At 38.3% G+C, this 14,555-nt stretch overlaps 1 protein-coding gene across 1 annotated transcript in view; it reads left to right on the forward strand.

The window, feature by feature from the left end:
- The window catches only part of astn1 (astrotactin 1), a 389,683-nt gene that overhangs the window by 121,440 nt on the left and 253,688 nt on the right, over positions 1 to 14,555 (forward strand). Inside the window, exon 8 of the mRNA XM_053329701.1 lies at positions 3,852 to 4,019. Within this exon, the coding sequence (XP_053185676.1) occupies positions 3,852 to 4,019 (168 nt within the window). The remainder of the gene's footprint in view (positions 1 to 3,851; positions 4,020 to 14,555) is intronic.

The following is a 14,555-nucleotide window of genomic DNA, read 5'->3' on the forward strand; positions in this document are numbered from 1 at the left end:
AAATGAAACAAAAAAACAAAAACAAATGAAAAGTGTCTCAATTGGTCAGGGCTGCATGCCAGGAGGAAAAGAGAGCTCCTTCTCTAACCTCCCATATATATGGTACTTATCAGCCAGCTCATCAAGAGCACCTGAAAGTGAAAGGGAGAAAACAAAAAGGGGGGGGGGGGGGCCATAACAGTAACCAAAAGAAATATTTACTCTGACCAAGACAGGCCTCCTTCATGGAAATATTACAGTGATATGATTGACTAGAACTGTAGTCTCATCTATCTTCTGGCCACTGGTGGCAGCACTAAGCAAGCTGCTGTTGAGCACCATTCCAGTCATGGGTGAGGAGGAAATCATGCAACATCACAGATTTTACACAGTTTGTATTCATTTTAATGGAAGAGACTTTTCTTGGTTGGAGTTACGGCTGGGTATCAGTACTCAATACCTTTAAAGTATCAACTGAAATAAATCGATACCAAGTAATATTGAAATGTCTCCGGTGATTTAATGCGACATATGATTGGCCCACTGCCAACTACAACCCATCTGTGGTGGTGAAGTCATGGTGAATTTAATGATGAGCGTGATTGGCCCACTTTGAAGACTTTCAAAATGCATTTGTGTAAAAATGAAATCATTTAGATGTGGAGGAGTGGTGGTATTTTATGCAATTTAATGCTTCTATTCACATGATGGGTATTAAATGAAGTACTCTTTTGGTTTCAGTATCACTTTAAGGGTACTTGGATTGGTACTGGTATTATCATATTTTTTTTAACGATCCCATCCCTAATTGGAGTAAATCATTGGTTTTTCACCTTACAGTTCACTGAGGAGATTGTTTACAAGTCAATACGTTTTTTATTTTCAACATTTTCCTATGGCAAATTCTTTGAGACACTAAGTGACTGAAATGTCTAGAGACTGCAACACATGTTATGGTAGTTAATTTTCTTCCTATGTGTTCCAAAAACCAAATAAACAAAAAACTATTAATATTAATGGTTCAGTTAGACACTTCTTGTTTTTCAATTGTGTTGATTTTTTAAGCTCTTTTGCTTTGTGATTTTTGAACTCATAAATATCTGATGTGATATTGCTAAATTTCTGCACAACAGCCCTACTCTGACCTTGATTAGAGTGCTGACTAATCGACTATTTAAGTGCCACATCCACTCCACTGATTCCCGCTGTGGAAGAGATTCACACTTGAAGCGATGATGAATATCTCAATCAAGGGGACTCCAGTGTCACATCAGAAGTCAGTTTTTAAAAAACTGACTACATACCCAAATAAGGACATCAAATGCACCATAAGACAAAAACTGTCACGCTTCTTATTGGTTCCTTGAGTTTGAAATTTTTCCCAACCAATTTCATGTCTCTTCACAATTAAGCAAACAAGATGCGTGTGGCCGTTTGGACTGGTGCGCTCTATTTTTAAAGGGATCATCAAAGGGAATGGCGCTAACTAGGACACTCTGAGCCTGCCAAGAAGTCATTAAATATGCTTGGGTTAACAAATGCCCAGTGCAGCTAGTGTTTTTTTGGAAAGGGCTTTGGTCAATGAGTTGTGCTGCTAATTCACAGAGATCACACAGAGATCTTTTAGTATCAGGTATTATAGTGACACCTGCTGTGTCTGGTGTCCACAGGCCTCGGTCTCCTGATACACTTGATGCTGTGGTCTTTATATGGATAGTGACAGCATATAAGTGATCTTCTGTTTTCCAGGTTAGCTTTAGTGGCTCTCAATGGAAAGATTACAGTAAATCCTTACTGAAGAAAGACAATTTGCAGCTTTATGTAATTCACTACACATAGATTCCTTGTTTCATCATGTTCCCTCTTTATTATAAGAGAAAGAAACCCGCTATAAGTTTCCTCAACTGGTCAGATGACAGAATTTTGAAATTTGCATTGAAAACAGCTTAATGATGCAACTTACCAACATTGTTAAGGTTTTTAACTAGAGCCCAACTAATGATGGATTTTTGGATCCGATACCAATATGAAGTAGTAAAGAAATTCCAATATCAATTTATTAGTTGCTCATTTTATACATAAAGATTATTTACATAAACACCTTAAATGTAGTTTTCAAAAACTTTTGACAAAAATATGTAATGAAGGCATGATATTTTACAGTTTGACAAACTTTATTGTTTAAAATGACATCAGTACACTGAAACGATAAACTTCACTGGGAATTATAAATCATATTTATGTATAAATAACTAGAACTAACTAAAGTAAAAAAAAAAAAATAGCAAGAACATATATGTAAATATTAAACTTGAATTAAGAAAAGGGATCAAATACATACTAAATGCTGTCTATATAACTACCATAAATATCAGCATATATTGGACTATTACAAAACAAAATCAAATATTGGTTAAATATATAACTTAACAAAATATTGGCATATATCTGACAGCATATAAGCAGATATATGCAATAAGCAATATATCTGCATTAGGCCAATCTCTGCCGATAATATCTACTGACTGATATATCAGTAGTGTGTGGAGATTCCTTGGCGGTTCAGGAGACAACTGTTAATTAATTGCCAGTTGTTAATCTTGTAGGCAAAACTGCTGAAAGCCTTGAGAAAGACTTACGACCCTCTCAAACAGCTCATGACAAAGAGGACCAAACATATAACTGAGAGTCAGGATTGCACAGATAATAAACCAACATATTAACAAAACCCTAACATTTCCAAGAGTTTAAGTAGAGGTTTTTTTACAGTCCTTTAACAAAGTTGCCATGCTTACAAGGCAATGTACAGTGGACACACACAGTGAATCTGTGTGTGCCATCATCTTTAGTGTAACTGAACTAAATGCACACTATATGGACAGTCATTGACTCAGTATGAAATGCATGAAAAACATAGAAGCGCGTAACACAATTTTCCACTTTACCAATGTGAAGGACGAAGAAGACGAGGGGTTTCACAGTAAAACCTGTCGGCAAACAAATACACACCCAAATCCTCCACCCAGAGCATTAAAACAACCCAAACCAGAACGAGCTGCTTCATTCTCTACACTAACATGCCATTTAGTTATTTATGACATTGTCTGACCCTTTAGCATTTTAATCTGAGCACATATTTGTCCAAACACCACAAAAAGTTCTCAAACCTCTATTTTCCCCTCACCATCGCCTGTTCCTCATCCTCTTGGCGCATCATCTGTTTGGCTGCAGGGAAAGACAGCGGAAACCTCAGCTAGCTGCCTGTGGTTACTGATAACAAAAAAACAAAAAAAAAACTCTATCTTGTCATTATAGGTATTGCTTCATTAACATGTTTCTCACAGTCTGGATATTTTCATCTTTTTCAGTTTTTTGGAGCCGTCAAGGTTTTTTTGCGTGTTAGCTACAGCTCTGACTTTCATAATACTAAATAATAAATTGAACTTTCAAATATTGCAGCAGGAGTTTGGACAGAATTGTTTGAGGCTTTTAATCTTAACTGTGTTGTAGGTCAGATTCATCTTGAAGCCAAAGAGAGTCTCACCTGTTAGAATTATTATTATTTTATTAAATCATCATCAATATTTATTTTTTTCTTCTTTTTTTCACCTCCCTGTGGATTCCAGTTTGTTGTCTTTAATTCAGATGAAGATATTTCCGTAGAAAAGTCCAAATATTCCATCCATGTCCTTTTTAAATTATGGAATCCCAATCTTCAGTTATTTGGAATGAATTTACTGTCCCTTTTCCCCCCTTCATCTCTCTTTCTTTCTATTCCATCCTTGTCTCTATCATTATTTCTTCCCTCTACATCTTCCCCCCTCTCTCTCTCTCTCTTTCTCTCTCCTCCCTCCTCCCTCCTCCCTCCTCAGGATCAAGGTTCATTTTGCTGCAGGGGAGCCAGTTGGACGCCTCAGACTGGCTGAACCCGGCACAGATCTTGTTGTACTACCAGCAGAATGCCAGCGGGCCCTGGGTGAATGAGCTGTGTGGACGACGCCTCCTGGACCCCTGCGAGCACCAGTGTGACCCAGAGACAGGTGAGCCAAGAGTGAGACAGAAGCAAGCATCCATTCTGCGCTATACCCAAATTGTTACTATGGAAACCTTATTAATTATTAGTTGATGTGAGCCAGCTCACAGCTCTCTGACTTGACTGGCTTCCATCATCATTATCATCTCCATGGAGACAACAGTTACATTAGGTCAAACGTTAAGATACCTGGCTTATTATTGTATGTATGTTTAATCAGTTGCATGTTAAACTAATTTCTGGATAGAATTCATAGAGGTAAGTCTTTGTGCTGTTACATAATGATGTGATTTATCATTTTAACTATTTAATCTGGCAAATGAGTAAGAAGCTAAATGTTTATTTGAAGTAACAACAGCGCAGAAGGTAAAGTCCACCTTTAAGGACCAATGAATAAGTGAATAAACAAACTGTAATAGTAAATAATGTCACTACTATTCATACGTACGGCACAGGCGGGTTAAAGTTTGACCTCAACCAAATAATGTGACTAATCATGGCCTTGCAGAGCTTTAGGTGTATTTCTATGAAGTTTTGTATAGAAAACATAGTGAAGTGGTAGTGTTAGACACTGAAAGTGAAAGTGTGGCCTCAAACCCTGGGGAGTCCAGAGATACTGAAAATGCACACTGTACCAATTTTAATCTGCATTTTTCTAATTTTTCATACAAACAAAAACATGTGGCATCAGGATAAGCTGTAAGACTTTTTAATCACATAAACAAAATCTACAAAAAGTCAACACCAAATATGCACAGCATGCAAAACATAGCTGTGAAAACCTGACATTAAGCCACCTGAGAATCATAGTCCACATTTGTTGGCATTTCTGATACATCTTTTATATGTGTCTTTTTTAATGCACTTGCCCTAATATTGCACCTCTGAATACAGTGTTTCCTAATTTCTGTAGATTTTAGGAGTTTAAGACAAATTATTGATAATGTCTTTAAAAAAATAAGCAAAACTGTATTGCAGGTCTTCAGTTTTAAAGTCAGTCCTCAAAAAGTGAAGTTACACGTAAAAGCGTCACTACTCAACTTTTTGGTTTATGTCTACGCAGTGAATGGTTTGTGACCTATTCACCAAACATGACTACTCTTAAATATTTAATACATGTGCTCATACAATTATACTGCACTTGTACTACTATACCACTTCTGTTAAAGATGGATTACACTGAATGGACAGTTTAACAAAGCAGTTGCTTGGACACGGCCAGCTTGATAGTATCATTATAGAGCATTGTTTAGTTGATTATCCTGTCATTGTAAATGGCTTGTACACTTGTCGTGTTTGGATTAGGAGGGGTATTAGCTACTGAATGGTCTCAGTCAACTCACTCTTGACCCCTTGCTGTGTTTCTCAACAATAGCACAGGCAGTGGATGTTTGAAGAAGCCTCTGTAATTGTTTACAGGTGTGTCCCTAACTGTGCTCCAACAGGCTGCAGGCCTGAAATGGAAAATAGATAGCTTGGAGCACTGGACCGGGTTTAGCCCAGGAGAGCTGTCTGTGGAGCTGATTAGTTAGTTCACATGTCTCCACTGTCAACTTCATTTGTACTCAGCAAGTTGGTACATGCTGTATAAAACATCTAGTTTAAAGATCCCCTGCGGACATATTTTTATAGAAAATACTCTGTGTAGAATAATTGTGGCTGTCTCATATTGTTTATCCATAAAAAGTTCAATTGCATCAAATATGCAGGTTCTTTTGCTACAATTTTTGAAACACTGGACAGAAAATGTCTCCTACTTTCTATACTCTGTATGTGCACTGGAGGTTAGTTGCATATTAGACCATAATTGGCTCTAAGCTAGTTGTGATGTCACAAATCATGCTCACAGGTACATGATATTAAGTCAGATTCAAGGCACAGAGAAACGTCTGCCTTTAGTAGATGAATGTGAAAACAAATTTCACACATACTGTCCATCATTCTGAACAGGGAAGCTCAAACACACAAGTAACAGCACAGTAAGCAAAATGCATTAAAAAATGTGTGTGTGAAGCTTTATATTTTCTATTCTGGGATTAAAACAAGACTAGAACTGCAGCCTCTTGGTTCAGCCTCTGTCACTAACAGGCAGTTTCTTGTCTCTTTAAGGCCCCCCAACCAATGAGCCCACTCTGTTTTGATCGGCCAGCTTTCAGGAAGCCTGTAAAGGGGCAGCTGTATCAGAGTTATGTTAAGTTACCACCGATGCAAACCCAACATTTCCTGGTTTGCCTTTTCATATTAAAAGCTTTTAAACGATTGAATAACAGGAGACTCTTATCGTGAAGAATTTACAAGAAATGAAACATGTTCCTCACCAAATTAGCAGAGCTTCAACAGTATGGCAACCAGCACACCTCTAACAGGTAAACACTCACAGCGTGCCAGCTCGACTTGAGTCATGGCTTGGCGTGACAGTCCCCAAAACAAACACGGAGCAGTGAACTCACATTACACGGAGCAGATGGCCATGTAAAGAAATCTCTCACAAGCTGACGTTGGCTCAGGCTGGAAGTAGAAGAAATGTGGGAGTGTTCAGACTGAAGCCGGTACCTTATGCTGACAGTGATTATTTCTACATACCATTGGCCATTTTAAATATATAAACATTCAACGCTGTAACTGTCAATTATGTATGATTGAGAATAAGGAAAATTATAGGTGCCCTTTGTTGAGTAATTTGACAAAATGTGAAGCTGCTTGTCATAACTCCATCTGTAATTGCTCTGCCTGAATAGATGTGGGATATGAAACCCAGCTATTGAATTGTTTACTCTGGGACTAATAGGCTCTCAAGTATACTGCATTTCAAAGCCAAAAACAAAACAAAAAAACAGGAGCTTCAAATAACAGTTTCAGTGATGGGGAAAACACTAAAAGACAGAATTAGAGTTAATTACCTCAATAATAAACAACTAATCAAACAAAATGAAATGGCATGTCTGAAAGATTTAATGGCCAGCCAACCATAACCAATATGAAGCTTACATTAACCTCCATTACATACTAATGCAGAGAAACTCTCCCTAAAACTATTGGAGGTAAAAATGGTGGATAATAGACGACATATTGGAAGGTCAGGTCACTACATAATTGCTCTATATAACAGTTGGAGACAATTCAGTGTTCAAGAACCCATTAAATGGTAAATGGACTGTACTTATATAGCACTTTTCTAGTCTTTTCGACCACTTTTACACTAAGCCATTCACACACTGATGGCAGGGGCTACCACGCAGGGTGCCAACCCTCTCACAAGGAGGGAACAAACATTCACTCACACATTAATGCACCATTGGGGCAGCCATTTGGAGCAATTTGGGGTTAAGCATCTTGCCCAAAGACACATTGACATGCTGCAAGGAATCAAACCTCCGATCTTCTGATTGGTGGACAACAACTCTACTTCCTGAGCCATAGCAGCCAGGTTGTAATGTCAATGACATATGACAACTAAAGCATCCAAATTATAAAATGAAACCCATAAAACATCCATCATGTGGAGGTTTTGTCCCCCTTTGGACACATAATGCCATATCAGCACCAAAAATGAATATTCTTGCTTTTTTTTCAAATTTTTGGGCATTGTTTGCCTTTATTTGAAAGTACTTGGGATAGAGTCCAACAGGAAACAGGGAGAGAGAGGTTAATGACCTGCAGTAAAGGTTCCCTGCTGGAATCGAACCAGGGATTTTTGTAGACTAATCTCACATACCTCTGTCAATTGACATATTGGTAAAGGGAGCACTAACGAGGCTCCTAAAATTAATTGAATGTTAAATCATCACAAACCTTTCCATCTGAAATAAATAAACTCCATTCTTCCTACTGACAAAATGTTCACACAGGGATACAATGACCTTTAACTGTGAGAGAAAATGATGACTATAAAACTATAAAACATTTCTACTGTGGATAAACTAACTCTGCACTGTTGATTATGTGGTGTTGCTGTATCGGCAGACAACATCTAGAGCTGCCACTCGACAAGCTAACGCCCCCTATCTCTTACACATATCAAACGCTGATGTTATATTCGATCAAATATCGGATCAATACTGGCATCTGGATTGTAGTGAGTTTCCACTGCTCTCGCTGTGTGTTTACTGTGTGTTCCTTCTTGCTGTGAAAGCCACATGGGGAGTTAAATGCGCAGTTTTCTGTCAAATCTGTTGTCAGATACTCACAGAAGCTCTTGGTTGTTTTTTTTCTTAGTGTTTGTGTAACCTCACAGTTGACGTTGTTTGTGCTCAAATTCAGATATTCTCAACAAAAGCCTTTCCACCAAAAGGTTTTCCCAGATCTTTTCTTTTTCACCAAGTAGAATTTTTGCACAGGTGAACAAAGAAAGATTTAAGGCCGCAAAATTGGAAATGTATACACAATGGCATTGGTATGATCTGCAAACATAGACGACTTGCCAACCCTTTACACACTTCTATCTTCTATTCTGTTGCATATAGTTTGTTTTCTTGTCAAGTGTCCCTACACTACAGATTGATGGATGGATGGTGGAATGCAAGCTTGAAGCCATGTCTGAAATGACTGATAAATAAATCATACTGTTGGCATGTTTAGAAAAAGCAGCAAGTCAATACATTTTGATTAAAATCCATCTTTGTGAGCAGCAGACTGGATTATTTGAAAAAACGCAGAATGAAAAGTAAGCACCAGCTTAGCACAATATTGTTCTGCTCTTCTATTTAATCTTTACTGGACTCTGCATGATCACGGGACTAACAACCGCTTACAACTGATATCTTTGCAAATGGACTATTTCACACAGACTGTCAGCTGCATAGCTAAACAAGACATTGATGTTAAACACAGCTGGGAATCTAAAATCTTGCCTGTAATAGCACGACTGGCAAACTGCTGATTGACGGGATGATACATAATGTCACACTGAGTGAAAACACCTCGAATTTATGGAGAATCAATTTGACCTAGTTGTTAATGCAGAACATGTTTCTGAAATATGAGCAACAACCATCAAACACAAACTTAAACTTTAAAATATGGTGGAGACACAACATTTGATTTGAAATGAGCAGACACTACATTGCAGATAAGAAGGCACGGCAGCACATTTAAAGTCTAATTATTGTGTGTTTGCCTCCACCAGCTCCTCCGCAACATTTGAAATTAGGGCCATGTGAAGCTACTGTACATTATGTTTTATTCAAACCAGAGACCACATTCAAATTCCAAATGATGAGAACAGCGTGCTGATAAAACAGAATTGTAGAACATTTTATTGTTCAACAAGTTCTTTATCACTCCCTCTGCCAGTGAATGCATTTTGATCTTCCCTGCCTCCAAATTCACTATGAAGAAAGTGGGAGGCTGTAAAACAGAATAATATAATACATCTTGTTGTTTTAACAAGTTAGAAACAATTTAGCTTGAAAAAAGTCCTCATTTCTGAAAGTAAATCTCACTCCACGGATGCCAATAAATGCTAATTTGAGTCAACACTGCGTAGTTATTCTCAGACTTTATAATAGTTTAAGCGACTTTAGTTCACTTAGCAAATCTTTCAGTAGTAAATTAGAGGATAATCTGTCATACATATAGGTTTTTGTCAGCAAACATTTTTTAAAGTGAGTTGCTAATGTTTTATATTCTTGTGGGGGCAATGACAGTAGAATTCAGATACAAGAATTACTGAGACTAGTAGAAAGAAAACAAAGAAGTGTATCAGAGACTGAGAAACAACAAAACTTTAAATTAGTTTCAAGAAAAATGCCATTACTTTCTTTGCATTATGTATTAGACCTTAAATGAGTATCTGTAATCATGTTGTTTACTGAAAGTAATAATCAGACTCAGTTTTACGTGCAATAAATAAATGTCTCTTACAACAAGTCCCCTAAATTAAAGGACAAAATATTTCTAAAATGATGCATAGAAGTGTAAAGAGTGGTCTATGTGTGGTGGTTGGGTCAATTTTGGTGGAAAGAAACAGCAGGATAAAGAAAAATAACTCAGTCAGGCATTTTAGTGAAAATGCCAGTCCTCCCATTTGTTTCAATAGGGGCAGTACATTTAGGATGTGGGGAGTGAGGGTCGTCAGGGGCGATGCAGCTGCTTGCGGCAAGAAAGTCGAACCACAATCAACTTTTGGAGAAACGCAAGCCGACATCGCACTGCGGTGGTCAATCAGAGCCGGCAATTAGACCGATCAGAGCTGTAAAACCCTGCCACGAGGGAGGACTAAGATGTAACTAGGAAAAGGGGGAGGACATTTCTCTTCGTTTGATAACGTTAAAAAGAAAGTTAGACTTTGCTGATGGCTTGCCGACTCATTTTGAACGAGACGAGAAAAAGAGAGCCCCAGAGAGAGAGAGAGAGAGAGAGAGAGAGAGAGAGAGCAGTGGTCAAGTGAACTACAGAATTAATGAAGAGAGCAAGAAGTGATGGCGAGAAAGTCGGTGTGTGAGAGGAATAACATGTTATTTTCAGATTCTTTCATAGTGGGTATAAACAAACATCATCCATACCTCGACCCTGCACCTCCTGATTATGTGTGAATTCAGCCTAACTCACATTTGACTCAACTAAGTAAGCGCCAAGCGTTTTCTTATCCGACATCCTTGTCAACAGGATGACATCCCAGTTCAATACAACTTTATGATTGGATAAGATTAGGCTATGTTAATCATGAACAACTTTTTCAGGGTTAGGGAATTATTTTAAATTTCATTTGTAATGGTTAGGAAAACTTTATCGTCATGGTTATAATAGTATATCCAACCCTAACTAATAACCACCAAAACTAAGCCAACATTGAGTTTCAGTATATACAAAATAAACTCACATTTTAAGTACGTACATAAAGCAATGAAACATAGTTTGTATTTCGATCTGCTCTTCCAAAGAGAGGCAAAAAGTCCAAGTCTACTGTAAAGTCACACAAGGTTCCAAGCTTCAATATTTGACCATGAGGTGAAAATAACACCTGTGCAACAACTCCTGCACCGCACATCAAATCTGTGTGAAATGTTACTGCAAAAACAGAATTAAATAAATAAGGAAAATACTGCAAATGATATCCCTATTGGTGATTTTTAGTCCTGCCTGGATTCTTGAAAAGTTTTGAGCCAGTGTGTCCCTCAAATTATGAGTTCAGGAAGAAATATCCCATTTAGAGCAAAGAAGTATCTTCCTTGCTTTGCATTCATTATTCAGTGGCCTAACTCTCCCCCGGGAAGTACAGAGTGACTTCTGAGACCTTTAAATGAATCAAAAAACTGGGCTAGTGTGTCTCATGTCTGACTTTCTTAGAATAATTTCAGACACTAACCCACCCACCCAAACCCACACTCAGCCGACTCCTTGAAATTATGTATGTACCAGCAGGACCAGCAGAAAGGCTCTGGTATTTGTATTGTATTTTTCATATGATCTATTCGTAATCAAACCATTGTGCGTGTGTATGCTTGTGTGTGTGTGGTTGTCAGCATGATACTGTGCACATGAGTGAGTGGAAGTGTGTGTGGGCTGCAGGGAGATTGCAGGGGTGCTATAGATAGCTTAAATCCAATCCTCTTTTCTGCTGGAGGAGATACTGATGAAAACTGAGATGAGCTGTGACAATATCTGTGCTGCTCCTGTAAGACATTAAAAAAGACAGAGGATGTTGTAATGCGCAGTGCCTCCCTTCCCACAGAGCCCTAAAACCGGGCGCTTGCGTGCCGATGTTTACGGGCTCCATACACCATCTTCTTCCCGTCTGTTGTAGAGTGTGCGTGTGGTACTTTTATGACACACAAAGAGACATGTTGTGCCTCTGGAGATGCTTGTCCCCACATCATAATATACTGACCTGATTAATGTGACTGCATAATAGATCAATGTGTGGATATCTGCTTGGTGAGCTAAATAATTTCAAGAGTGAATGACGAAAAAAAACATACTTCTGCTGTTGTTGCCGACACAGCAAATCAAGGCTTCCAGGCTATATATAGGCAATCTGTGCATAAATGCAGTTTAATCTTGTGTGTTCTAAAAGGTGACAAATAGCAAGGTGGGATGTGATCAAAGTAAAGTAAAACTTAGAAACTGGCTCAGCATCTGTATATTCAACAATGAAGCAATGTAACACCTGTGCAATGAAACGGCAATCAAAGCAAGATGATCATTACATTATGTTCAGAGCTACAGTATATGCATGTTGGGGACGTGATGGAAAAGCAGCCAGGTGATAGTAAAGGCTACGTGAGGAGGCGGTTTCAAACTCCTACGGAAATATTGTACAGGTGATGTTTCAGTAAAAACAACCTTCATTCAAACATGAATAATCTATGAGAGGCTGACTGATGCTGTTTTGTAATTAAAAAATATCTCTGTCAGTGCTCTCTGGTGGTAAAACTATGTAATGACAGCAGTTTTTCTATTTATTGGTCGCTAATTTACCCACATGTTGATCTTTGGATCTAAGATAGTACATCTGGAGTCTTTTTCATGCTGCTACAAAGTCAGCAGTGATGTTGGGGGAGGTTGGGAAGGCCAAATTCTGATTTTGGTTTAGATCAGATATTCTCAATGTGTTTGGTTTTTCGGCCCAGCAAGCGAAATAAGATAAGCTTTGCAGACCAGCAAGTAACTTACAACTTCAAGCCCAAATGTATAGCAGACTGAGCCAACTTTGCATGGACTAGAACCAGGTTGCGTCCAAGTCGTCCAGAATAAGGCCATTTTCAGACCTGCGTTTGTCCAATTGGATTGGACTCTAGTTTGTTTTCCCCTTCAGTGCATATGTGCATTTGTTTGGTTAGACCTAACACCCCTAGATTTGAACACCTAACCCTAATCCTTACCCAACTGTACTCTGGTGCTGACCAAAAGAACCACGCTGAGATCCTTTAGAGAAGTCGGTCTTGGTCCAGTCCCAAAACAACTCTGGCATTGTTTGTGATGGGAATGTAATCCAACCTTGATCGAAAAGAAACTGAATCAAGAGGAAAATGCACCGAGTTTACAACAACTCGCCAGCTGATTTGGATCAAAGTAACAAACTATAGGCTAGAAAATGTCTTCAGTGGTTTAGATAAACTAGCAAAACTTTTGACTGTTTCAATGTCACTGTTCCCAGATACTTTAAAACTCAGCTTGTAGTAATCCTGAAGTTTCATATGATGCAGATCCAACAACATAGTTGAGCTGTTCAGACTTAAAAATGATCTTACCTGGACTGCTCTTAGTCTGTACAAATTGTGTCTGACATTTTCAGACACTGTTGCAACTGTAGACTGGACTGAAAAAAATATGCCAATAAAAAATGCATTTTTCTCTACCTCATCCCTCCTATAAACCATTTAAGTTCTCAAATTAATATGTCTTGGTCAGTCAGAAAAGGGAAAATAGATACAGGTAGATGTAGTGATCATGATTATTAATTGGAAAATGTAAGCATATGCTGTCTATTGTTGGGCTTAAGCAGGATTCTCTCGACTCTGTCTCAACCCTCTTGAGCCTCAACTCAACTCAAGAGCACATAGCACAACTCATGAATACAGATATACTATCAAATACATACAGAATCAAAACCACAAACTGCTCTCTCTAGTCAATCCCTTTTGATTCAGGTAACATGAACAGGGAAATTCAGTGAATATGATTTGCTTTAGCCTGGCAGGTACTGACAGTTGACCTTTTCCATTAAGAGTGGTGTATAAAAACCCAGGGCCTGTGCCCTTCACTTGCCTCCTATTGAGCATGAGCAAAGCATGTTATACATGTTACCCCTGAGTAACCATCTAAACCAAAGGTGAAGCCCCATCAATCACAGTGAGCAAAGTCAAGGCCGACATTTCTCTTGGGAGCTGACAGCAGACCAAAAAGCTGATGCTTCAGTGTTCTTTGCTAAAAGGTTTCACTTATCAGGAGGAATCTATGTGGAGCATCCACATCACTCCACCAGTGAATTGTTCTAGTCCCATTTGTGGGGGATTGGACCTTTCAGAGTCCAGTTTCTCTTTCTTTAAAGTGATCAAACTAATATCAGCAGATCATATCAAGTAATCCCACATAGAATCCTGAACATCACAGTTGAGAAACATGATAACAGTGCCTCCATCTGTAGGCATAACAGATGAGATATACTATTGGTACTTGCCCCCAAATGTTGCCTCAGGCCTGTGTTATTAGTAGATTTGGGGAAGAGGCATTCCCAAGGTGTTGCTTGGGTAAATAATGGGTCTATTCATTTGACTAATCACTGATCTAATCACCTCCTATTTAGGTAAGAGATGCTATTCAATCAATGAGACCAGATAACTGTCTAAAACATTAATATAGACTGAACCTATTCAATTTAGATATTTGGAGTAATGATTCAGAGTTAATATCATTATTTACTTCCATTACATTTCAGGAACTAAGAAGACTAGGCAAAATAAATGGATAGTTATACTTGTGATTAAAACACATGATATCATCAAAGGGGTGCACAGTGGATCTCATTAATTGAAAATATCAGTCATTTTAGTAGTTAGGAATTGAGAACTGAAGCTCTTTTCTATGTAAAGTATCAGTGTTC

This window comes from Scomber japonicus, chromosome 12, assembly GCF_027409825.1.
Source record: "Scomber japonicus isolate fScoJap1 chromosome 12, fScoJap1.pri, whole genome shotgun sequence".
NCBI lineage: Eukaryota > Metazoa > Chordata > Actinopteri > Scombriformes > Scombridae > Scomber > Scomber japonicus.